Source organism: Anas acuta, chromosome 6, assembly GCF_963932015.1.
Source record: "Anas acuta chromosome 6, bAnaAcu1.1, whole genome shotgun sequence".
NCBI classification, from domain to species: domain Eukaryota; kingdom Metazoa; phylum Chordata; class Aves; order Anseriformes; family Anatidae; genus Anas; species Anas acuta.
The window spans coordinates 14,319,717-14,345,547 of NC_088984.1; the positions used below are offsets into that span (position 1 = coordinate 14,319,717).

The window sequence follows — 25,831 nt, forward strand, 5'->3', positions numbered from 1 at the left end:
AATCAGATTTATTTAGGGCTCTTCTCTGAGCCTTCCCTTTCCCAGGGGTGACAGAGCAGTAGCCAGTGGGAAATGGCTCTGTGAAGGCTGCAGAAGCCCACTGGCTCCTAATGGATCAGATGTTTGAACCCCAAACAAGTAACTCCTGTTTGGTATTGAACACTGCTGGCAGCGGGGAGGGGGTGAGTCAGTGCAGGAGCACTGGAGAGTCTGACTCAACAGCCAGCACAGCTCTGCTGTGAAGCACTTCAGCCTCGAGTGTGTTCCAGGGAGCGCTCTTTTGGATCGTCTTTGTATTCATGTGCGGCTTTTTTCCCCCATCTTGACGTCATTTCTCTGTGTCTTCTTTGCCTCAGTAAAAAGGGCACTCAAATAGTTGATTAACTGTTCTTTATTTATAGCACTGCCTGTTCCATCCCCGCAGGTCAGATCAATGCGAGTGCTGACCTGAAACCAGCCAGGAAATAGGGGCGAGCAGCTCGGTGGCACAGGATGCCACACAGACCCGGGGTGGTTGTTTAACTGGCTGTGCCGCTGGGGTTGACAAACCGCAGCCCGAATCCAGCAACCTCTTTACCCTGGCAATTGTTAAGGGATGTTACCACCTCCAGACTGCCCTTTGCTGCTGCCAGCGCACGTCTTTGTGCAGTGAGCTGGATTAAGGACCTGCTCTAGCTGAAACAATCCCTGTTTTTCAGCAGTGCTTGCTCCCAGCCTGGTTCAGCACGCAGTGCAGCACACGCTGTGCCAGCACGCAGAGGGAGGCTCCTTCCCCTCTACCTGCGGTGCCAGCTGTACGTTCACTGAGCTGTAACCCTCTGGTAAATGCTCTGCGTTTCTTCTTGCAGTGACTTAACTGCTTCCAGTTCTGTTAGGATGGCCGAGGGTTTTCTCTCTGGGCAAATAATGTGCCTGCCTTTTGCTGCAGAGTGGTGACTCCGGTGCTGTAGATCCTCACTCCCATTTTTCAGCTGGTGAGGTCATCATGTGCCAAGGAAATCAACAAGAGCAGAAAGTAAACACGGGTGGATGACTCCTGGGGTCTGCCTGTTGATCCTGACCTCTGCTACTCGCCAGCAGTCCATCTCCCCTCGTTAAAGCACTGTCTGCTGCTGGGGGATGTGGTGCCGCTGTGCTGAAGTGTGGGGGCTGCTCAGAGCCTGTCGAATCCATGGAGCATCATTAAGTGAGGGTTGGAGTCTGAAAGGAGCTGTCCTTGACAGCACAGCATCTCCTGCACGCATGGGTCAGGCACGAATTATTTGGAGATGCTTATCTCCCTGCAGGTTTTTCTGCCTGTGTTTGTTGTCGCTTCAAACTGCGTCACTTGTGGCGTTCTCTGGGCAGCCACCGCTGGAGGATTGCCCTGCCTGAGGGGAACACGATTGTCCTAAAACCAGCCCTTCCTTGAGAGAAGGGGAGCATGCTCCTTTGTTCACCTGCACCTTCACACTGTGCGTGTACGAATGTCTGACCTGCTTCTGTTGGGAAAATGCAAGACCCTGAAGCCTGTAAGTGTGCTGCCTGCTCTCCAGGGAGCCTGCTGGCTCCTGCCCTGGCAGGGGGAGCTCTCTGGCCTTCTCTGGGTCTGCACCAGACCCAGTGCGATCTGCTGGCAACTGTAAAGGTGCTGCAGAAAGCCTAAGGGGGAGAAAAGATTTGATCCTTCAGCCCCGGTGGCAGACCCTCGGGCTATAAAGGCCTTGTGCTCTTCACGTGTTTCGGCTACTCCAGCCCGTGGGATGTGATGTGTGCGTGACTGCCTTGTGACCTCCAGGCTCCACACCCTCCTCTGCCAGCCCTCCCGCAGCTCCCAGAGAGATACTTGGTGCTGGTCCCCCCAGGACATGGCTAGCACCATAGCAGAGGTTCCTGTGCTGGGAGGAAGGGTTCGAACCCAGTGCCTGGGGCTCCACCACAACTGGAACAAGGTTCCTGGGTCTGCTCCTAGGACCAGTTGTTACAGTCGTTACAGCTGCCTGATACCTGAGCCCTGAAGGGCTGTCTTGGTCGTGGTGCTAGAAGATTTGAATTCTCTTCCTTCTGAGGATGCTGGGGACGAGTGCAAGAGACAGTGCAAGATTCCCAGACTCACCTTCTGGAGATCTGGCTTCCTGGGACTTTAGCTCCGTAATCTTTTCATGAGCATCAAATGACTGAAGTTCCCCGCAGGCAGGAAACATGAGATCATCTCAGAGCTTTTTTTTCACAGAATTTAGGATGTGCTGAGGTCAGTCTCTCGGTCTCCAGTGACAGCTACAATAGCTTCTTGCTGCCAGAGCAAATCTGGTGTTCCCTTTCAGATGCGTTCTTGATCCCATTGCAGATCAAGATGTGTCAGCTAGCACCTAAATGTGTGTTCCCTGTCAACTGTGGGGAGGGTCCCATCAGATTCACTTCTGTGGCTCAGTGCTCTGAGGGGTAACAGCAAACCTCTGGCTCTGCTGGGGTCTTCTGTCGGTACCACTTCACGTTTTCTTTCACTATAAAAGGGAAGATCTCTATTTGTTCCCTAAAGCAGGTATCTCTGCTTTCTAAAGCATTTACTTTTCATCTCCCCACGTTTTCTAAGGCTGTCCCACCCAGCATGCTGGCTTAAAGTGGATTTTCCTTCCTTCAGTACCTGATCTCACTGGTGCTCTTTGTGTGTGTGTGCCTTTTGAGGTAAAAACTGCAGAAACTATGAGAAAGCCTGCCTTCTCTCTCTCTCTCTTTTTTTTTTTTTCTTTTCCCACCTGGTAAGTGACCAGTTGACTTTTTTTTTATTTTTTTCCCTAATGTAGTACTTCAGAGAGGCTGTCTTCCTTCTGGCCTGCTCATACTAGCAAGGTAAGTACAGTTGGAAGGAGTCTTGAAAAGTAACCCGAGTATGGTCAGACATTTATTTTTTAGTATTGTCATTCATGAATTCTAAGAGGTGTAAAAATCCTGTAGAGCCCTAGGAAGGCCAGTTTGGAACAAGTAATTACTTCCTGGGCTTGTAGACAAACCTGTTCCCAAGTGCCACGGGTTATAAGAGCATTTTGTCAGCTTAATCAGAAATGGAAAACTACAACGAAGCTAATCTCTAGGGCTGTCAAGTAAGATGTGTACATGTGATACTGAAGGACCTGGAACTTCCCAGGAGAGGGATCATCCAGGTTCAGGAAGGTGCCTGAGGATTATGGAAACTTACTGCCTCGTTAGTGCACTGACACCGCTCCCCCTTCCTCTGCAGGCTCACCCCACAGCACGAGTGCTCGCAGGGCCAGAGGGATTGTTCTGTGCTTGGGCTCCCTTTCAACACCTGTAATTTAAAAGCAGGCACGCAGCTGAGTACACACTGGATACGTAAAAGATAAATAACATTCAAAACACAGCCTCTGCCTCGCCTGACAGGTTCCACAATCAGTCTGTCGCTTGCCGTAGCAGGCTGTCCCAGATCAAAGAGCTCGTACTGTTCCCTGGCCACAGGTTTTTTAGGACAGGGCTACAGCACTGAGTACACGTCCTGCTTGTAACTCAACAGAGGGCAATTATTTACAGACCTTCTTTGGGGGAGTTTGCTTGGTTCAGAGGAAATAGGCCCTGTTTGCTACCAGCCTAGCTGGCAGGTGTTTCCTGTGATACCTAGAGGAACCCAGAATGTGAAAACTGAACAATCATCCATAGGCAAGATTGATGCGAAAAAGTAGACCTCTTACATCTACTTATTGTTCTCTAACCTTTTGGAACAGCCAGGGTGGCTGGGGGTATCTCGATATAAAGATACGACTGTGCAAACAGTTCATGGCTGGATTCGATTGTGAATTGGAGTGGAGAAAACCATCGTGCTAAAAAGTAATCAAAAACCTCCCAGAAAGGAGCAGCTTTCTGGGGCTGTGAAAGCCACTTGCTGTTTGGATAAGTTATTAGGTTACTGTGCTTATGTCTTCTCTTAGCATGACTGCCACTGGAGGGAATGAAGAGAAGGCAGCTGCGTCCTTTTGATCTGGGAGAGAAAAGGAAGGTGCAAGGAGTTGTTGCTTTGTGCCTGTCGTGGGAATGGAGCTGGAAGGCTGCTAGATGCGGAGCTGTCAGGAGAGTGTCAGAGAGATCTTCCTCCAGCAGCTTTACTGTTTACGTGACAATTTATTTGAAAAACAAAAAATCATAAAAGCTATTTGTGTTAGTTGTGAACTGTCTGTTCAGTGCACATTTTGGGGAACAATTTGTTTTCTAAACAGAAATAGCTGGGGGGGGGGGACTCCGAGCCACTGGAGGGAGCCGGGCAGCTGCCCTGGCAGGCATTTGGGCAGCTGCCACTCGCTACAGTGCTCAGCTGTGTGCTGCCACCCTCCTCTTGGGTACTGTGCTTGCAAAGCGTCCAGATGATGCAGAAATTCCCGTTTCCTCAAGGACAAAATGAAGCTAAGGATGACGAGGAAATGCAGGCGGTAAGCATGTTGCACTGACTGTGTCTGCCTCGGTGTCTGGAGCAGCACATAACAAGCCCCGGCTGCTGTGGCAGAGGGACAACAAAAGGGATAGGGTTTGGTGTTGGGTTGGTGGTGATTTTACAGGACTAGGGCTACCTCCACAAGGGTCTGCCTCTGTCTGCCTTCGTCTGCGGGCTCGCTGGTGCTAGCTGATCTCTGGAGAAATGCACAGATACGTTCCCAGCGTGAATCCTCCTGTAACAGAAATGTTTTGTTGACAGTGATTAATACTGACTGGTCTTGTCTTTCCCCCAGGGATGATCTCCAAGAACATTTACAGATTGTTCTCTGCGATCCGCCAACCAAAACTCAGGCTCCTTTAATTTAGCCTCTCGGGCTGTGATCTGGCCTTTGCTGTGTAAGTCACGGCATGACATTTTGCTGAACCTGTAATCACAAGGCCACAGGCAGTGGGAATGTCAGGCTGAAAAGGTTAGAACCTTTCTGCCTTTTTACCATTGTTCAGCTTCATGGAATTTTGCTGCTGAGGAGCTGAGAGAGGCCGGACCTTAGAGGGGAGAGCTTTGTGCTCTCAGTTTCAGCTCTGGCTTCTCCTGCGCTTGGGGCCTGCCCTGCCCTGGTGGGACTGCAGCCAGGGCAGAACGCTTTGTGCCAGCTGATTGTTGTCCGGTGATAATTAAGGGCAGCAGGGCTGTACCATTCTCCCAGATTCATTAGGACTACCCCCTGAATTCTGCTCAGGGCATCCAAAGAACAGACATGGGCACATTGTTCCCCTGAACGCCACTCGCACTAAATGCAATATTAACCCAAAATACTAACCCAAAGATTTTTAAAAAATACCCACCTAAAGTCATTGAAACATAATTATTAAAACCTTTTATGTTACTCTACAGTACAATGTAAATTGTTCCTTTCCATTAAATTTTGAAATACACTAGATTACATCATTTAAATAATTGCATTTTAGGTTCACTATTAGTGGTAGCAGAGAGATATTTACATACATGTCTGAGACATTTCAGATGCAGTGCTACGTTCCAGTCCCTAAGCCGGTTAAACAACAGACTTCCAGTGCGAGCATACTGCTCGTCCACAGGTTCTAGATGTATTTGGGGTGCATGTGTGAGAAAGCAAGAATTCCTTTTATTCTTGTCTGATTTTGTCTTTGTTTGCTGTGTGCATGCAGCTGAATCTGAGCAAACCGATACATACTTGATTTGGATTAAAGATGAAAGACCTTTCTTTTTTAACAAGTATTTTGACTGAACATACAAAGGTGAAAAATGAAATATAGTCCTTAGGGGAGTAGTGGTGGAAAACATTTTCTCCAACTTTCCTCCTCTGCTGCATAATACTGCGCCTAATTTTAACCCTGACTTTACCTAATGCTGATGAAATATAGTCAATGGTGGAAACCTCTCTCATGTTGTCAAGACTGGCTTTCAACAGAATCCATGCAAATGCAAGCATCACACATCATTCTCCCGCAGTGCAATATTAACAACTAAAACTCAGTATTTTCTTCCAGGGGCCTGCTCCTCAAGAGAAGCCCCTGCGTGCAGGTCCCTCGGCCACACGCAGGACGTGAGTCCTGAGGCTGGAGACGAGGATTAGGCCGTAACACTCGGTTCCAGTGCTGCTGGGCAGGAGCCACAACTCTTCCTGGGTCAGAGGCTCCTTTCTGTGTCGTCCACGGAGCGGAGCAAGTCGAAGCCGCTGAGACTCCCCACATGCTGCCCACGCAGGACTCAGGGCCGGGTGTGCGGGGTGCTGATCATGATGTTGGGCAGCGCGTTGCGCCGCTTCTTCCAGGAGCCCAGCTCCCTCGAGTAGCGCCTGATCTGCCTGAACCAGTGGTGAGTCCGTGCCCGGTCGCTGTCCCGGAACACAAACGCCTCCCGCCTGATCTCAATGAGTTCAAAAGTGTCGTCACAGTCAGGATCGGTGGAGACGATGCAATTACTCAGCCTCAAGGGCTCCCTGAGCAAATGGAACTTGCCATTGTTTTTGTCCCTGATGAGCACCAGCACGGCGTCCTTCACGGGCCCTGGCTCAGCTAGCTCCAGGCTGGACTCGGACACGCGCTTCATGTTGACCAGCAGGAGGACCTGCATGTTTTGGAACTTGAGGGTCTTGCTGCCTTTCTTCACCCACTGGCCGTCAGGGGGCTGGGCCAGCTGCAGGGCCCCCTCCATCACGAAGCGTGTCTCCTCCCGCAGCCATCCCACCGTTTTGAGGGCGGTTTCCCTCATCTCGATGTTGATGACTTCCCTCTTCTTCTTGCTGTCCTGCCGAAAGGAGCGGAGGGTCCACGTGTTGCCCTCCTGCTTGGTTTTCATGTTGATGTGCTCCAGGTGGGACTCGATGCGGCTCTTGGCCTCCCGCAGGCTGCCGTGGTCTGGGTGGTACTCGGTGGTGGCCTTGATGATTCTGCTGAGCAGCAGGGGGTACTTGGTGACCCTCTGCAGAGGGGCCATCAGAAAGGAGCGCAGGTTCATCCGTCGCAGAGCCGTGTTATCGTTCTGGGACACGTCGAGGAATATCCTGCAGGGATTTAAGGAGAGGGAATGAAACGGGGGCTGTTTTGCCAGCAGCTGCTGCAATCCTAAGCACTAAGATGAAATCCTGAGCACTGCAGCCCCCACCCGCCCCCCTGGTTTTAATAGCCTTGTGAATTCTGTCTTCTCAAAAATTAAAAAAAGGGGCCTGGAACACTATCACATAACATCCTAGCAGTCTCCTATGAAATCACTGTAGAGCAGTGAGGGTGTGAGCTTTCCGTGGCGCACACTGTGGTAGGCCCGAGGCGGGCACGTCAGCTTTTATCAGGTTACATCTGTGTGTAGGTCCTTTCATCACTCGATTACAAAGCTCTAAACAGGAGTTTGGTACCGTCATCAATTTATAGCTGTTGCAGTGGAAACAGAGAAGTGACTCGCCCAGCTTGGCCCAGCAGGCTGGGGCTAGGAATGGGATATGATTCAAGTCATGCACGCTTCACGCAGTGGCTTTCCCCAGTGGGAATCCAAACCGTGCTCTGCTGAGAGCTGCTCTCAGCTTTTTAGTGAAAATGTATTATTTTTTTATATTTTATTATTATTATTATTTATAATTTATTATTATAAATTTATAAGTGACATTATTTAGTGAAAGTTCAGCCCCGTGGTCAGTGGGCAAACACTGGTACCCCAAAATCCAGGATACAGCTGGAGACCAACTGCAGAGACTGCTTCAGTGAAGATATCAAGGGATGAACATATTTGGGAGCCTCAAGCACACTCCTCACCCTAAGACAGAGCAGCTCATCGGTGAAGAACATCAGCAATAAAACTTTGATCTAGTTGAGCTTTGCCCTCAGCCTGGTGCTCTCCTGCCCTCAAAGCCCCAAGGAACACTCACCCAGCCCTGCTCTCACCTGAGCAGCTCTTTCTCCTTCTCCAGCGCGTTGAGCATGTTCACTGAGGAGGACTGCTGAAGGCAGTAGGTCTGGAAGGCTGGCAGCATGTTGACGAACTCTAGAAAGATCTCACCAATGCACACGGTCATCAGGTCATCATCCCCCTGCAAGCACACAACACAGCCCCAATGGGTTAGCTCGGGAGAGGCAGGAGCACGCAGCCTGCGTTCAGCCCCAGCAGCACCACCGTACTGCAGGGTCTGCTGGGCGCCAGGATGGGGGGACACTGACTGGGCTCCCCTCTCTGGTGGAGGATTTAGGTTCAAATGGGTTCAAATGGGCAGGGGAGGCACATAACTCAGGCAACAGACATGGCACTTAGCAACTTCTGCACTTGTTCTGAGCAACTGGGCTGGCTGGGAAGCACGATCTCCTTTCATTGAGCTCTTACTGGCTACTTTGGTGCCTAAGTGAAAATAAATTTCATGGTAAATTGCTCTTCAGCTTCCAGACTAATTGGAAATATGAGAACCTGGTGGCACCCAACGCTCTTAGCTTTGTCGAGGTGCATGCTGACATGCTTGGCAATTCCTGCTTATTTCAGCAGCAAGAGAGGGAGCACTTCTCTGGTTTTTGATGCAGTACCGGGCTTTGACTGCAAAGGGTAACATGGAGGAGGAGGCAGGGAAACCCACAGCTGTTGTAGAAGCCCCTGTCTCAGGAAATTATTCACAGGGGACGTGAGAACCGCAGTGTACATCTCTCTTCACTGGGCCAGGTGTGGGAGAGGTTGTCAGCTCCTGAGATGCGTTGCTCAGTCTGACATGCAGGGTTTCACAGGAGAGGGGGGATGTGCTTCCTAGCAAACAAACATCCTGGTGACACTGATAAAGCAATGAGTGGGTTTTGGTTTCTCAAAGAAAGGAGGGCGTGGAGCTGTTTGTGTGTCCTTTGCAGCAACTGTCTACTGCTCTAAAAACTTACATTTCTCTGCCCACTACGCTGTTGTGACAGGAGAGTCTTAAGTGCAAGGCAGAGTGCATCAGTATGAGAAACTGGCACGCAGAGCTGTAAGTAAGTGCAGATTGCCTCCAGAGCAGGGAGCAGCCTGTGCTGCCTGGCCCTGCAGCCAGCCTAGAGGCAAGCTGCATTTAGCTGCAACCCCAAGCCAGATCACAGTTGGGTAAGAGCATGCCCTGCAAGCTTGGCCCCCTCCACCCCTCCGGTAGCTGAGCTCTGTGCCCCCATGGTCACACCTAGAAGTGCCCGAGCTAGCTGGCTTAAAGCCACCTTTGGTAATGGGACAGACAGGGGGATATATCCCCTGCTAGGGGGATAAAGGGCTGATGGCCTGCTCAAATCAGCAGCGTTACCACAGCGGAGGGGCGAGGCCAGCAGCTCCAACCTGGCACAGACCTACTGAAATCCCTGGTTTCCAACAGCTGAGGGAGCGAGAGACTGGGCAGGTGAGCAGAACCCAGGAGTCCTCCACCTCCCAGTTCCCCTGCTCCAGCTGTGCTGCCTTCCTGATACAAAACCTATTCCTGTCTGCCTGCAGAGCACGCAGGCACCATACCTGGTCAAAGGCCTGATCGATCTCTTCCTGCAGGATCTCCAGGAAGTTCTCGTTGAGGTCGATGAGCTCCTGAATGTTGCTGAAGATGCCAAGGAGCTGCTCTTGACTCAGCAGCCCGGCCGCTTGCATGGGGAGGTAAAACTCCTCTTTGATGATGCGCAGGTCCTCCCCGTAGCTGGCCTCCGTGTTGACAAACTCCAGCACAGACTCCTTGCGCTCCGTCCTGCGCTTGCGGCACTTCTCGCAGAGGTCGGCCCGCCGCTGGTTGCAGTTCTGCACGTCCGTCTCCGCCGGGAGGTCCCTTTCTCCACAGTCGGTGCAGGGCCGGTGGGCTTCCCAGGCCTGCAGGGAGCTCAGCGTTTCGGCCGCCCTGCTCCTCCACTTCCTGGCCGACGTCTGCCCGATGCCGCTGTCCGCCCGCTCCACCTCTGCCGGCTTGGTCCGTGCGGCCTCGCCGCCGGCATCCAGCTCCTCGCGGGCGTCGTTCAGGCCGACGATCCCGCTGTCCGTGCTCAGGCTGCTGACGTTGCTCCAGTGGTGCCGGGAGCGGAGGGAGCCACGTGGGGCGCGGCGAGTCTCATCGAAGCTGCCACCGTGGCCGAGGTTGGCTTTGGCTACCACGGGACCTGGGAAGAGACGGAAATCATTAGAGGCACTGCCAGCTGCACGGAGCTCAGCGTGGCACAGCCACGAGCAGCACAGACCCTGGCAGGGAGACCGGACGAAAGCAGGGCTGCTGGCTGCCTCCCCTCCTGTTTCGCTGCTGGAAAGTTTGGGGGTGGGAAGCAGAAGTAAAGGCAGCCAGGCAGCTCAGCACCTGGCCCATTGCCCACCCCCCTGAGAGTGCACCCTGTGGGTACCGTAGTCCCGCTCCTGCCGGCGCTTCTGTGCGTGCTGCCGCGCCGCCGCCGCGATCTTCAGCTCCAGCTGCTTCCTCTTCACCGAGTCCGTCGGCATGGGGTCGCTGAAGTGCGGCCGCAGCCGGCACTCCCGCTGGGCCTTGGCGCCGCTCTCATGGACGATGTCGGAGCTGGAACGGCGGCAGCCGGGGCTGGAGGTCTGCAAGAGAGGCAAGGGAAGCGCGTTGGGAGCAACGCGGTGCTCAGAGCAACGTCTGCTCTGCAGCAGCTGGGTTTGGGGTTGCAAAGGAGGAGAAAGGCAATTGTTAGCAGGGGGGTTGGAGGAAGAGGGGACTAAAGGAGCCTGGCTGGTCCCCTGGGCTGTGCAGCAGGGGGCTGGTGGCACGGTGAAAGCCACCAAGGGGTTATGGCTGAACGCCCTGCAAGGGATGCAGTGGCAGATCGGCAGGGGCACACAGCTGGCTCCTGCCTCATTAGCTGTGATAAAACAGGCATTAGAAATCCTGCTGACGGAGTTTAACCGCTCACGGGAGTTGGTGGGGCTTCAGATCCCAGGCTGCCCAGTTTCTATAGCAAAGGGATCCTCCAGAGCTTCTGACAAGAAAAAATCCTAAACAAACGCACAAGACCAGAGGTGATTTTCTCTCCCTTACGTTCCCCGCGGGCTGAGCCTCGCTGGATGTCTCACTGCTCGCCTTCTCCTCCCAGGCCTCTGTTGCCATGGACATCGCTGTGGGTTGCTGGCTGTCCTCCGGAGGGGGGAGATCGGCTTTCTTCAGATCACACTGTCCCTTGGAGGGGGATTTGGCAGCAGTCTCGGCATTGCAGCTGCAGGGGGAGAAGCACACTGATGAGCATCACGTACGCGGTTCACCTGAGCTAGAGGAGAGGGAGCAGAAAGCCCCGGTCTGACCAGGCAGCCACTAGGGTTCAGGGAAAGTTCAGGCAGGAGCCTCGGCTGGCTGGCTTGGGTGGCCGTGCCCACGTTTCAGGGGCTGTGAACACAGCCCTGTTACAGCAGTGCAAACGGGTAATCGCACTCGTGTCAGCATCCGCCTGGAACACCAAGCCTCAGGTGTTCGCACAACATTTTAATGCTCATAAAAGATGAACTTCTCCCAAAGGGGCCAGAAAAAAAAAAGACCAAAACCATTTTAAGTGGGCTGTATCTGTGCTTCCCGCTATTTAAAGAGATGTTGTCAACACAGAAACCATCCTGCTCATGTGGAAGAAAATCACCTGCTGGAAAGCACAATGCCTTGACAGGATTAGGGGATTACAGGAGCTTTCCCTCTGTTCTTCATCTCAGATGATCCCAAGCCTGCTGAAAGCACTGGAAAGATTCCCCCTGCTTTCACTGATCAGGACTTTCGGTGCATTTAAGAATTTAAGAGTCCTGAGATGGCCGGCAGGCTGCTGTCCTCACCTGGCAGTGTTGGGGTGCTCTCAGGCACTGCTCCCTGCTGCTGACAGGGGCCTGGCTGATCCCGGCACCCCCTTCCAGCCCCACGTTCCCCTCCCTGCAGCTAACTCCTCTCCAGACAGACACCATCCGGTGCAAAACCACTGAGCAGTTGTCAGGGTGCAGCTTGTGACACAACTTGCGAGTCATTTTTTTTTTCCTGAGACTCCCAGAGACAGCTTTCTTCCATGCATGATGAATCCTGATTGAAAGATTTGTATATATATATATATATATTTATATATATTTTTATATATTAATTTTGGGCTTATTTAATTTGTATGGGCTTGGTTTCCTTTAAAAAGGAAGGTTGTCAGGATCGGATGGGGATGCTTGCACATAGAAGCCAGTGCCTGGGACGTATTTCAGGTTATGCATGTATTTTGTGCTTACGAGTGATCAATTTATCCTGTGATAAAATCTGGTTCATGTAAAAGGTTTCGCTTGTGAAGCGATGCTGGTGGGTCACCCTGCTAATGCGCAGTTCCGACGGTGTCAGCTACAAGCCACAACAGGAGGCAGATGGGCATTTCCTTACAGCTGGCTCTGCCAACAAGCCATCCGCCAGCACTGAAACCACCGACGAGGGCACAAACCTCCCAGCACACAAGCTGGCTCCATTCTCGGGCCAAAAAAGTTAGTTTGCAACTTTGCAGCTGGTGCTGTTTCACCTCCCTCCACCTCTGCTTCCAGGTGCCAGCTGCCACCACGGGCAGATTTACCAGCTCCAGATGAAGCATGGTGCTAGCGGCAGGCTGAGGGCTTTCAGCTCTTGCTGAGCTAACCCCCAAACTAGGACGGTTTCACTGATCTGGGGAAAGGACGAGGAGTTCAGCAGGGCCCAGCGGAAGGAGGGAAGGAGGTTAGGGAGCAACAAAGCTCTTGGAGAGGATCTGCCACTGCCAAAAGCCACCGTGTCCAAAACCTGCTCTGCCCAAACAGCTTCTGGATGAAACAGGCAAAAGGCAAGAACATACTGAGGCACTGAGAGGCAGCGGGGTGTATCCAAGCCCGGTAGCAATGCCCAGAACTGGAATATTGTCTTCTGCTCTCGATCACACTGCCCTCAACACACACACCACGCTCTCAGGGAGAAGCTGAGCTTTCCTTTGTCATTGTCACAGTCCTTTGGTGAGCAGTGAACATCCAGCTGGCCAAGCTAGGTGCTGCCCCTTTCCCGGCCCTGCTCCCTCAGACTTCCTTTCCCTCCTCTGTGCGTTTCTCCCCATGGCTGTACCTCCCCAGCCAGACCGTTGCTGGTGCCAGCTTTCCTCCTTCCAGTCTGCGAGTCTGGAGTGGACATTTTTGTCCACTCTTTTTCCATTGGCACCTGCCTTCCTGTGCTGTGCTATGGGAAGCTGTTACCGTACTCACCATCCCTGTGTCATCCCAAATCACCCTCATCGCTCTTTTCAAGAGGCTTCTTTCTTAGTCACGTCCTTCGCTTCCTTCTGCAGGTTTCTGTTGTTGCTTTGCCCCCCCCCCCCCAGTTTCACAGACAGGAACTCCCAGTCCTTGCAGATCCTTATCCTGAGCTCTTTGCTGCTTAAAACCCCTCTTGCCCAGGATTACAACCTACGTTAAAGGTATCCAGTGACCTAGCAGGGGGTGAAAGCTGCCGTAATTCCAAAGTTGAAAATCAAATGTTCATTGCTAAAATATGAAGCCATTTAAACTAGTCTTCAGTTAGTAAGTACAAGTTACTAGGGAGGCAATTAACTTACCAGACAGAAGCGATTTGTAAAACTGTAACACTTACACAAAACCATCAGAAAAAGAAGACAAGTTCAGCTATCTTATTTGGTGATGCTCCATCACAACATCTCTATCAAAGGCTTGCTCTTGCTGAGCTCCATACCTGTGGAAATGGGACCAAATCCCCAGCTTTCAGCTCATTTTAGGTAAGACTTAGGAAAAATGTAGCCTGGACCCCAATGATCACAATTTAGGACCCAAAACATCCAGACCAGAAGTCTCCTACCTGAGCAGTGAGAATCAGCTTGAGTTATAAACGAATATTCAGCACTTCACAGGCTCAGGTGAAAATGATGGAAAATGGAGACATTTCCAGGCAAGGAAACCAGAGTTTCCCACTACTCACTAGTTTGGCAGTGCCGACGGATTAGTTTTCCTCTTGCTATCCTGAACAAATGACAGCCGTTGTCATTAATTGCTGTTACTGTCTAAAATAAGTAAGTCTGAGTGCTTCTTTGACATGAAACCATCTTCCTAATAACTGTCATTCACATTTTTAAATGAATTCCCATTCTGGAGGGAATTATTTTATTTACATCAAATTCTATTTTAATAAATCCATCTAGGCAGACCCAACACATTTACAGAGACAAGAGCTACTGAGGATATCAAGAGCACAGAAACCACACCGAACCCATAAAAGCCCTGACCAGAAAGTACTTGGAAGCTGAGAGGGTAGGAGGAGGAAATATTCTATGTGCTCCCCAGTTCCTGTTTCCCTTGCTATGCACGCACCTCGGGCTCTAGATACCAGCCAAACCTTTGATCTGCCCAGACAGCTGCTCTTATGTTCTTACTCACAGCTTGTGCTGTTCTGTGTATTTTGTTTCACATCGGTGATAAAAATAGCCTACTCAACGAAAATGGTTGCATACCACAACTTTTTTTTTTTTTTTTTATCTATTTCTTCATCAGGTTTTCATACTCCAGCTCAAAGGCTGGGCTGGACAGCTGAAGGCAGTATTTATGGCTCTGACACCACTCACTTCCCTTTGGATTACAGAGGTGCTGAAGTATTTCTGCTTCTCACTCTGGCTCTGCTTACACGGGCAGCTACAACTCCACAGCAACTCCTTCAGACAGCTCTCATTGCCATGCGGAAGCCCCTAACATCTCCCCTAAAACCAAGGAACCGAGTCAAATTGAATTCTTGGTAAAGCCAATCCTGAAAGCCAAGCCTGTGGAAACAAACCACTTCACCAACACTTACTCCTCCTTTTCCCATCACTCCTTTTCCATAAGACAGTGAGAGCTGCCCCAAATTCCTAGCTTCCCGAATGGTGCTGATTCCTGCCAGGCCACCCATCTGCATGGAAAAAGATCCCCTTTTCTGTGTAGCAGGAACTATTTCAACATTCAAATGGTGTGGTGTCCGAAACCAGGACAAAGAAAGCAGTTCTTGTAAACACCTTACCCAGAGGAAGGAAAAGCCCCATCTGGGGAAGAGGGAGGAAGGTTTTATGCAGTTATTTGTTACTGCTTCCCACTGGGTAAGCTGGCAGAGGGACAGTATGTGCAGGTAATTCCACTTGCTGCCTGCGCTGGTCTCCAGTGCATGATGGAAGACTCACAGCAGCCGTCCTGCCCTCAGTTTGCCATCGCTACATACATGTGTAGGGTAACAGAATTTGCTTTTGGAGAATGAGCAGCAAGTGAAAGTGCTTTTTGCTGCATGCACACCACCTGAATTCACGTCCTACAGTGCGGGGACAGACTCCACATGCTTTCTTCTAAGGGAGCATATTCGTACTTTGTATCTCTCTGCCGTCCTTCACTTCTACCAATTGTTTCAGAAATAAAATAAAATAAAATAAAATAAAAAATAAAATAAAAAATAAAAAAATAAAAAATAAAATAGGTGGGAAACAGTATCAGGAGTACCAATGGCTGCTGTCTGGACAGGATTAAGGTGCACAAAATGAAAATGCTTTTTGATGTTTAATCTCACACAAAGATGTAGTTTAAGCTCGATGGTTTACAAACATGTCTATGTGGCTACGGAGGCCCTAAGATGCAAGGCTCTGCCAGCAGCATATTTATGCTACAGGAGTTAAACGTACATATTGGGAAAGAGACCAGACCTTTAACAAAGGAACTGCTTTCAGGCGACCCCACAGAGCGTGTTACCTTTTCTTAATAAGTTCCAGGGCTGAACCTATGAATTCATCCTTCATTTTTTGTAGTTTAGCTCCATAGCTTGACAAGTCCGTGGCTTCTAACAGCAGCGATGAACAGCAAGAGGACTGGGCTTCAGAAGCCAGCGACTGCCCTGCAAGGTGGAGGACATCATTTAATTGGCTTGTCTCTCCTTTCTGCTGCTCATCACTGAAGATTTCCTGCCCAGCTTTGTGTGTGGCTACAGCCTGCAAAGGTGATCGCGGAATAGGGCTAGAGCAAATGGGGATCGGGGATCTCTCTGGGCTGGAGATCTGGAAGGTTCGCTCCTTCACCTCAGGGCTGCTCATCCTGAAACCATCCCATGCGGCTGGATATTGGGCAAAGCCAGTGGCGGTGTTGTTTTCATGGAACACATCATCATCCTCCTCTGTGGTGGCAGCTTCATTCACTACTTTGGTCCCCAGAGCTTCGGGACAGACGTTATTGCTCTCCTTGTCCAGGGCCTGGTTTGCCGTCAGACCCTTCTTCAAGCACTTTGTCGGCTCGCTGCTTCCAGCAGGTAGCTTTGCCTCCCTACTCCTCATTTGCTTGAATTCCTCAAAGGTGGGGATGTAGAGCCTTCCTCTGCAGCGGCCCTTCTTGCCCTGCCCCAGCGTTATTTCCCCACCGCGCTGTTCCAGGAACTCTGCTGTTCTGGATTTTGCCATCTCCGGGCTTTCCCCAGCACGCTGAAAGGGCAGGCTGGGCGAGCTGTTCTGCCTTCGGAGCTGCAGCCTCCTCTGCGCCTCCTGCTTGATGTCTTCTGGACTGACGGGCCTGTGTGCAGCACAGCAGCTCTGCCTCCCCGCGAGGCCGTGCCTGAGAGCCGTGTGCTCCCCCAAAACCGTGCAGCAGCTGACAGCACAGCCGTTCCTGTGCTGCCGGCACAGCTGGCATTCAGAGAGCTCCTGGGCCACCAGCTCACTCAGGGCTGCCTGCGGGCGCAGCGGCTTGCTGGGCTCGGCCACCTTACTGCTGTGCAGCCTCAGCTTCTCCTTCAGCTCTTTTTTGGCATCCCCGCGTAGGGCTCTTTCCTCTGCGGAGGGGAAGAGCCACTGAGGCACTTTGGCAAAGGGCAGCACGTTCTGCGCTGCCCGTGATGTCTGCTTGGAGCGGAGAGAAAGGTTTCTCACCGAGTCCGACGTGCTCCGTAGCGGGGCCACATCCACACAGCCTTCTGCCCACTGACCGCTGCCTCTACAGCCAAAGCTGATCTCGTTGTCCAGGCTCCGGCAGTGAGAACGCAGCCCCGAGTCAGCCACTGCCGCCCAGTGAAGGTTCTCCACGCTCCGATACAGGCGGTTTTCCACAGCACTGCCCAAAGCTGCCTTGCCTGTGCGGCAGGAGTCTAGAGTGTGGAAGTCCCCGGACCAAATGCGAGTGTCTAAGTTCTTTAGAGGATGCATGCTGCTAACCGGAAAATCCTTTAAGCCATGTTGTGCGCAGAGCTGATTATTTTGGCAGCTCAAGACCCGGCAGTGTTCCTGTCTCTCATCAACATTGATGTATGTCATAGCAAATGCGCATGGAGGCTCTAAGACAGTGGCTTCTAGGGGGAGAGGAGGGAGCTGGGTGTCGCTTAGGTGCCAGTCAATGTCCACAGACCACAGACAGCAAAGTGTGCTGCCGGGCACTCCCTTAACAGAGCTCCCACACGGGTGGAGTCGCCACGCGCAGAAGACCTGTGAATGGAAGGAAAGATGAGTTACTGAAGCGGGCTGCTGATGGCTCGCAGGATGCAACAGCAGATCTGCTCGGGGAATGCAGAAGCCAAACACCAACAGCTTGGGTGGAAACGGAGCAGCATAGCTAGGAGATGAGCCACAGGGCACGGGGCAAGGAACCTTCTCTACCTCTAGCCAAGCCAGCGGGGGCCTTACACTACCTGTTTGAACATGGGAGAAGTTCATATTACCCTCAGCAATTCCCTCACAGTCACACTGCTTTTCTGATGAATACTTGGCTGGCTTGCTGCACGCCCAGCTCATTCCCACAGCTACATGAAGGAACTGGGTGGTTGACAAGAGAGAACTCAAATGGGTCACAGACAAGAACGTGGGGGCTGAGAAAGAGGTTGCAAAAGGAAGATGTGACAGCCTGGCCTCCTGGAAGGCTCGAGTAGCGAGGAAGAAGAAGGCTGGCTGGTGGTGATTCTGGCCCTGAGAGTAACACTGCAGCCCTGCCACGATCTGATTTCCCTTCACAGGAAGATGCATGTGGTGTAGTGACTGCTGGCTAAGCATTCCCAAGGCCTTTCCAGTGCAGAGGTACCCCATGGGCTGTCACAAATACACCACTCAGAGCCGCCAGCCACAGGCCTGAACGATCACCCCACACTACAGCTTGGTGGAGGCCCAGAAAAAAAAAAGTGGGTTTTCCAGGGCTGTTTCTATGTCCCCTGCTCAGCACTGTAAGGCCCAGGGAACCTGACTAAATCACATGGCCAGAGCAATGTGAAGAATTAAAACCCCAAACATAAGTTAAAGCCAGCAGGATGTGTGCGGCCTAAGTGTCTGAGTCGTCCTTGGAAGTGGAAAGAGCCCTCTTAACCCATCGTGCCAGCTCACATTGAACAGAGGCACTCCACGTACGTTTCCCTTAGGGATTAAGGCCTCATGGACCCGCCAGCAGTCACACAAGGCGTGGGTGTCTGCTAGAGGCCCACCCACTCCCTTCCTTTGGCAACCAGCAGCAAAGTGAAGGATTAAGGGCTGTATGTAAAGGAGAGCAAGATGAGGCAAGGGATATGGGGGTAGCCTGCAATTCCTAAGGGCAACGGATCACTGGGATGGTGGAGCAATGGTGCCTAATAACACGCTGAGCAAGAACCAACAAGCTTGAGCACCCAGGAAGAGGTCTTTTGGAACAGCAAAGCAGGACCACGTCAGTTACAGCCCAGACTTTGCTCCGTAGTGTGGCTGGGTCCTCTGCACACTGCCTGCCACGGAGGTACACTGCCACCTGGACCAGGTGGGGAATAAAGAGACTCGTTCCTCCCTGAGGGCTGTCACCCAGGCAGGGCATTGCCTGGCAGCCCACACTGGTACCCCTGGCAGCTCGATTCACCCCTTGCTTACAGGGCTTCAGGCTGCCACACTTTCTCCACATTAATGAAATAAGCCTGACCTAACCCCAGAGAGGGGAGGCAGAGTTGCTCCCGTGGATCACCACTGAGTGAAGAACATTATCACAGTCCTACAAATAAAATTAAAAGTAGCTGTTAAGGCGTGGCTGTTCCCCAAGGTGTCAAAGGCACTTCTCACCCAGTCTTCTCATGGTGGGGCTGGAGTTCCCCTTTCTTCGCGGCTCTGGAGGAGCCCACAGGTGACAGCAGAGAAACGTGAGGATCGGGGCTTTCTGTGATCATAGGTTATAACATGATCTGTCAAGAAAGAGAGAACGAGACGACGTGAGAGCCAGGCATGGCGCAGGGAACAGGGCTCCCCTGAGTCAGAGCTGCTAATGGCAGTGGCACTGGGGCCCGTCAGGCAGCTCTGTGAGCAGCTCACAGCCGCGGGACTCCCACCGAGCCGCGCTGGGCAGCCTGCACTCTGCTTCTGGACTGAGCAGAAAGAGAAAGCAATCCTTGCCGCAGCACCAGCTGGAAACACAATGGTCCTTGCCCAAGGCAGCGAGCTTCTTACTGCTCGGTCTGAAGAGAAACTACAGCTTGTGGGAGGCAGGTGCCGGGGCTGCACGCACGGGGGCCGTCCTGAGTGGGTAAAAAGGTGAGGCAGGGAAGGAAGAAATCAGACAGGAGGAGGAACAGCCACGAGGAGAACGAAGCAGCAAGGCCCTGGCCTCTGTCACCTGCCTCAAAGAGGTGGCAGGGGAGGGCCCCCATTCGCCCTGGAGGACACCGAGACCAATTTCCCACAGCAGTGAGCCCGCTGCTGCTTCAGCAGGGAAGGATTTTCCAGACAGAGATGTGTGGGGGTGACTGAAGTTGCTTTTGGGGAAGGAGCAGCTGGGAGAGACCCGCTGCCAGCAGAGGGGAGCCGGGGCAGGTTTGCAGAGCAGAGGGCCAGAGACGACAGAGGACAGACAGAGGCGGTGGGAGAGATGGCAGGAGACAGAGACCGTCCCGAGGAAGATGCGCAGAGCTTGCTGACACACAGGCAGGCACCAGAAACGACAGGATTTAATGGAGGAAGAAGGGAATTCTGTTTCCAAATCATTGATTTTAATCTTTGTCACCCAGATGAGCTTTCTTTCTCTACTAACATGACTTTTTGCCCTCCTGAACCCTTCCAATGTGCTTGTCCCCCTGTGCCAGCACCCCGACGGCTGTGTGCATCGCGCCAGGAAGCTACACTCAACCTGAGCACACGGCCAGGACAACAGCACTCCTCTCTGGGAAACACCAGGGACGACCGGGATAACTCCAAGCAGGACAGCCAAACAAACACTGAGCCCTTTTTTCTCCCGTGCTCCCTTCCTGGTGGCACAGAGCATCGTGGTTTCAGCTCACACGGTGGGGTTTGTCAGGCCGGTGGCAGCACCGTGGCACACTCAGCTCCCAGCACAAGCACCTGGAGACATGTAAATGCTGGCCTTTCACATGCTGTTCCCATTCTGGGTCCTAACTCACCCTCTCCTAAAGGCACACAGCAGGCCTAGGGCACCCCCTCCTCTCCTACCTAAACCAAGCAGCGACTTCCAGCCCTTTGTTGCTCCGAGGCGGACCTGAGCCCTGTGCCCCTTCATTTACCCGGCTGCACGTCCTGCCTGCCCTGTGCACGCTGCCCCAAAGCTCGGTGGATAAATCGCTGACACCACACACACACGGACTGTGCTGCCTGGCTGACTGGCCCGGTTTTCCACGCTCCATGCAGCACCTCATCGCAAACAGGTTAACTCCCGAGTCGTGCCCATCTCGCCAAGCTCCTGTGTCCAGAGGAGGGGAGAGCCGAAGCCGCCTTCCTCACGCTACAAGGCGGTGATTAACCAAACCCTCAGGTCCTACCCTAATTTATCCGACAAAGGTTTTGCAATAGACACCACTGACCGGAGGTTAGCTTCACCTGAAGCACAGTCTCCCTTTGATTTCAGACATCCAGCCAGCCGGAAGGATGCAAAAGGCCCGCTTCCAAGAGCCGTACGCAGGATTTTAGCGAGCTGCAATGCTGGTGTGGGTTTGTGCCATCCAATGCAGCAAACCCCGTGGACACAGCATGTCAGGCACATCGCTCCACGTCGGCTGCTGAGCAGACAACCCCAGCAGTCTCCCGGGAGAGGCTGCCAGACACATCTGATTTTTCAAGCCACAGGTTAAGAAGACAGATCAAGGTGCCTTGGCTGTACTTGCTTTCTTGGCTGCTCACTTCAGCAGAGCCATGCGGCAGGAGGCAGTCGAGGCAGCAGGACAGTTTGGTGACTCCTCCAGCTCCGTTTCTTTTTCGGTCAGTCCTAGCAGCTGGAACAGCAGCAGGGCTTACAGCGGGCCTGCTAATTGCAGAGGAGCGACCACAGCAGTTACCTAACGCAGCCCAGTTTCCCAGGTGTCTTTTCTTCAAGAGGAAGAGCTGCCGGCTTGGGCTCACAGCTAGAGAATATAGAGAAAGCGACAACCTCTGCAGGCTGTACTCGTGCGAACGTGCACGTCAGTGGTACCTCCAAATTCTGCCAAAGGCACCATCCTGAGCTGTTTCCCAATTTTTCCTCCCTGCCTTTGCATTCAGCACAAGCTTACCCAGCTCATCCGTGGCCACTTCCAAAGTATCTCCACCACTGCCATCGTTCCCAGAAAAAGAACAGGTCTTGGCCGTGGTCAGGGCTGGCTGATCAGAGAGAGAGGCCCAAAAATACACGTTTGGTACCCACATGTTCCTGAGAAGAATTTCTCTACCTTATCTGTTGTCCATCATGGGAACACCCAGCTACAGTACACACACTTCCCCCAGGGACAACGTAGGAATCGCTGTAGCTTCATGCAAACTCCCACTTTGGTCAGATTAGCTCCTAAATCATCTCAAAGCAGTGGAAAAACCCATCTAAACCATGTATGGAATCACTTGAAGGTCTTAAGCATTCTTGGCTCCCTTTCTGCATTTTTTTCAGGCAGGGGACCTCCAAGGTGACCTGAGCTCCTGATCCCTTCCTTACTGTGGGATCCCCCTTTTGTTTCAGCAGCGCACCGCGCTGCCTCTTGGACAGTGCTGCTCCCACAGCCCTGCTGGCAATGCAGGGTTGCAAGGATGAGCATCCACCTGGCGGCACCGGCTCCAGGAGATGGCATCACCCAGCAGCTGCCCAGCTTTCAGCGGGTCCCCACCCTGTTTGGCCACAGAGATCCTTCGGATGACTCCTTAGAAGAAGAAAGTCCTAAAGAGCACCCAAAGAGCAGATCTTCCCCGCTGCCCACCTGGGTGCTGGCACAGGCACGCAGCAAGCACCAGGAGCCCCAGCCCGGATGCACACAGGTGACAGGATGCACACATCCTGACTTTCTTTTCTTCTTCTTTGCACATTTTCAGCTCTTCAATGCCCAGCTCTCCATGTGGGCCTCTCTAAACACCCCCCTCCCTTTCAGAGGCTTTTCAGCCAAGCAGCCCGTGGGCCAGGCTGTGAGTTGGGTGTAAGTCAGTGCAGCTTGGCAGTGCTAACGTCCACCCTCTGAGAACTTCCCTCCCTCCACCATTTAGCAGAATTATATGACATGTCTTTCATCTGTCCTCGCCGGTTAGCTTGCCATTCCCCTTCCCTGGCCCCCGAGCCTCCCGCTTTGCTCCAAGCTCCCTGGAGGCTGGATCAGTCACTTATTTGCAATGTAAAGCGCCTCTCAGATGCAAACAAGCCTGAGAGAGGCAGGTTCATCCCCACTTGTGCAGCAAATCCAGCCCTTCCTTTCCTGGCAGCGGCTCCCTGCGGCACACGCTGCTAAGGGGAGAGCTGTGCCCCTTGCTGTCCGCACCAAAGCGGGGCCTGGCCCAGAGGTCTGACCCCACAGAGGCCCTCAGCTCTCTCTGTTCTCCCTGGAGCTGCGGGTGACAGCCCACTGAGCGCCCCTGGGCAGGCAGGACACCATTAATGACTTCTTGTTGCTGTGGTGATATTGACGGGTGGTCCCTGGAGCTGCTGGGAAAGCTTGGGAAAAGAAAGAAGCGGGTCAAAAAATTCAGCACCAAAGTGTGTTTGCGTACAAAGGGGCAGGTAGGTGACAAGCCAGGTGGGTTCAGCAGCACCTCGCCCCTCCCAGCTCATCCTCCCTCCCAGGAGGACATCCCGGGGCTCTGCTGAGCCACGGCTCCTGCCAGCAGCAGGCCCTGGAGCTGCGGCACGACGCTGTGCGAGGATTTCTGCAGGCCTTGCCTTCCCAGGCGTTATTTCTGCAGCTTCACCCCGGCAATTTGTTTCACGTGCGGAGTCAGAAAAGCTCGGCTGCGGTGAAATCCCCTGGAGCTCTGCCAGCGGGCGCAGAGCCAGGATCTGCCCCCAGCTCTCTGAGTGCCTCAGCACCGGCGACGATTTCATTCAGCTGCCGCCACAGCCCCCGGGAGCCCCCTGCCTTGGCAGAGCTGCTCCAAGCATGGAAAAGCCACTGTCACACACTGCTCCTTGCCCCGTTTCCTGGAGGTTTCACCCCTTGAAGCCTCTCTCTCAGCTTCCTTCTCCCCAGCACACAGCCTGGCGCCATCCCTTGCCCTTCATCCCTGTCAGGTAGCGGCCGCTGGCAAGGCCGGGTCGTGCTGTGCTCGCAGCTGGGTCTCTCACCTTGCACAAGGCTCCCGGGGATGTGGGGGACAGGAACCGGCTTTCTAAAAAGTCGATTCTCCCTTCGGCCTTGCTCTCTCTGGGAAAAACATTTCCAACCCATGCTGCTGACACGATAATAGCAGAGCAATGAAGTCCCAGCGGGCCTCCCCTCTGCGCGTGCTTTTTATCCAAGCCCAAGGGGCGTACAGACTGCATGACACTCGTTTTGCGGGGCAGATTTCGGTACAGCTAGTAAATCCTACAGCACGCAATCCGCCTAGCAGAGCCTCTGCCTTTTCTGCTGTGCTTTGTCCAGCAGCTGCTCTGCACGCACACGGACTCACAGGAGAGCTTTCTGCTTCACACAGGGCATGCGATGGCCTGGTGGGCCCTCTCACTCCGGAAAGCTGTTACTGCTTTGGATGGAATAAGGATACCCACAGGGGAGCGGTACCTGCAGCAGCATCACGGTGCTGTCAGTTTTGCCAGTAACTGCCCAGCGTAGATCAGATCCAATCGATGTGTCAGTGTTTCCATCACTGATGCGTTCAGGTGCTTTGCTTCCACGTGAACTCAGGACCTGGAGACACAAGCATGCCGCACCTCTCGTCTGCATCCTCCGATAAACGTGATTTTAATGGATTATGGAGTCTGAAAGCACTTTATGTCAGGGACCGATCCCAAGAGCAAAATTCAGTGAGTTTCTCCGACATCACATGTGGCTGTTCATCACATTTATTAGGCAAGGATCCGAGGCACACGGAGGCCTGGCCAGCACCGACAGAAGCTCTCCCATATAGCAACCCTTTGATCATGCTGTCAGCATCATTTATTTGCTTGTGTTGCACATTCTTGAATGCTCCAGTAAATTATTTCTCCCAGTTGACTATCAGAGACAAAGGCTGCTCTTTCAACTTGCATTTGCACCTCTTCCCTTCACCTCCATTTCAATTAGCTATGGAAATGATTTCTTCCCTCAGCCCCATTTGTCAGCCTGCCTGTACTAGAAGCTTTAGGAACACCAATGCCTGGAGAAGACTCTGGTGCCTATGGGGAAGGCTGTGGCTAGCAATTAGCAGGCCAAATTGCTCTGCTTGACCTGCTGCAGAGCACAGCAGCAGCCGCAGCGCCCTGTCCTGGCTGGGCAGAAGGAGAGGGGGGACGTGAGCACCAGTGGTGGAAGGGAGGAGGTTTCACCACAACCAGGTGTGGCTGGACAGGGCTGACTTATCTCTCCAGGAGGTGGGGGAGGCTGTAGGAGCACACCCCCTCCTTTAAACGGGATAGATTCCAGGTGGGAGAATCTCTCTGGGATGTCTTTAATCCCAGCTGGACACGAACTCCCTAATGACCCCACAGGAACAGGATTTGGGGAGTCCAGGCTGGAGGTGATGCAGATCCATGGGATTTCTCACCACACCCACACCTGCCCCCACCTCACCCTCCAAAAAGCATTGTCAGTAAAATGAGCACCATGTCATAAGTGGCTCCCTGGCAATGTTTTAACGTCACCATTAAGAAGCACATTCTGTGAAAGAATAATTTCAACAAACCCAGAGCCACGAGGACCCCCACGCCCCTTCCCAGGATTGCTGCAGGCCCTGAAGCTGGCTGCTCCCAGCCGGCTCTGGGCTATTTCCCTAGCAATACGAGTTAGTTATCACAACTTCCATCCCATTCTGCTAAACATCCCTTCCATATGTCTCTCAGGAAGGTTGCTATATTCTTGTTAACCTTTTTTTTTTTTTTTTTTTTTTTTTTAACTGTGAAAAAAAATAAAGCACGGAGCAAAGTTGCTGACGGAAGCCATTGCATGCAGATTGAAATTACGGAGACACCGCTAAGAGCTGAACCAGAAGCATCACAGCTCAGCTGCAGGGAAACCACCAGCTGCCTTCTAATAACTAATCTCCTGCTCCTGTCTCATGGCACTGATAGTCTGCAGCTTTGGGGTTGACTCAAAGCACCCACAGCTGCCCAAAGGAGGGACAGAACCACTCTATGGATACCACCAGGTGATATCAACCAAAAGAGGGGAAATACTGCCTATGCAGATACCCAGTCACTGCTGATAAATAAATATGAAACCTTTGTAAACTTTTTTTTAAGGAGTACCTTGAGAAGACAGGGTGCAGATGCTGCAGCCGATGTGACGGTAGGACTCTCACACACCACAGCACCTCCGCAAGGGATTTCACCTCAGCTTCCCAAATACTGCCCATCAAAAATTCCTACCCGTAGCTATAACACCTCAGAAAGTTTAATTACCACTTAAGAAGGAGAAGACAAAATGAGCTACATGACCTTTCCCACCCCAGACCCCGTAGGCCAGCCTTATTTAAGGCAACTGGGAGCCTGAAAAGCCAAACATTAGTGTTGGCAGATGAGCGGATGGATGGGTGGCTGCCAGCATAATCCATCTTCCCACTTGCCTCTGTAGGGCTGGGTGACATTCAAAGCTCTCTCCTTCCCCATGCAAGGAGACATGCAGGGATGCAATGAGCAGGG

At 52.6% G+C, this 25,831-nt stretch overlaps 1 protein-coding gene across 4 annotated transcripts in view; it reads right to left on the reverse strand.

Annotated features, from left to right (window-relative positions):
• Positions 1 to 5,278: 5,278 nt before the first annotated feature.
• Positions 5,279 to 25,831, reverse strand: part of LOC137858966 (uncharacterized) — a 36,025-nt gene continuing 15,472 nt past the window's right edge. For 3 of the 4 annotated variants that reach the window (XM_068687481.1, XM_068687482.1, XM_068687480.1), the window contains 7 exons: positions 18,892 to 19,010; positions 15,599 to 17,310; positions 10,908 to 11,082; positions 10,255 to 10,453; positions 9,395 to 10,020; positions 7,837 to 7,982; positions 5,279 to 6,965 (listed from right to left, as the gene is read on the reverse strand). In XM_068687481.1, the coding sequence (XP_068543582.1) occupies positions 6,170 to 6,965; positions 7,837 to 7,982; positions 9,395 to 10,020; positions 10,255 to 10,453; positions 10,908 to 11,082; positions 15,599 to 17,142 (3,486 nt within the window). In that variant the 5' untranslated portion in view covers positions 17,143 to 17,310; positions 18,892 to 19,010 and the 3' untranslated portion in view covers positions 5,279 to 6,169. The remainder of the gene's footprint in view (positions 6,966 to 7,836; positions 7,983 to 9,394; positions 10,021 to 10,254; positions 10,454 to 10,907; positions 11,083 to 15,598; positions 17,311 to 18,891; positions 19,011 to 25,831) is intronic. The other variant, XM_068687483.1, reaches the window with a different exon arrangement.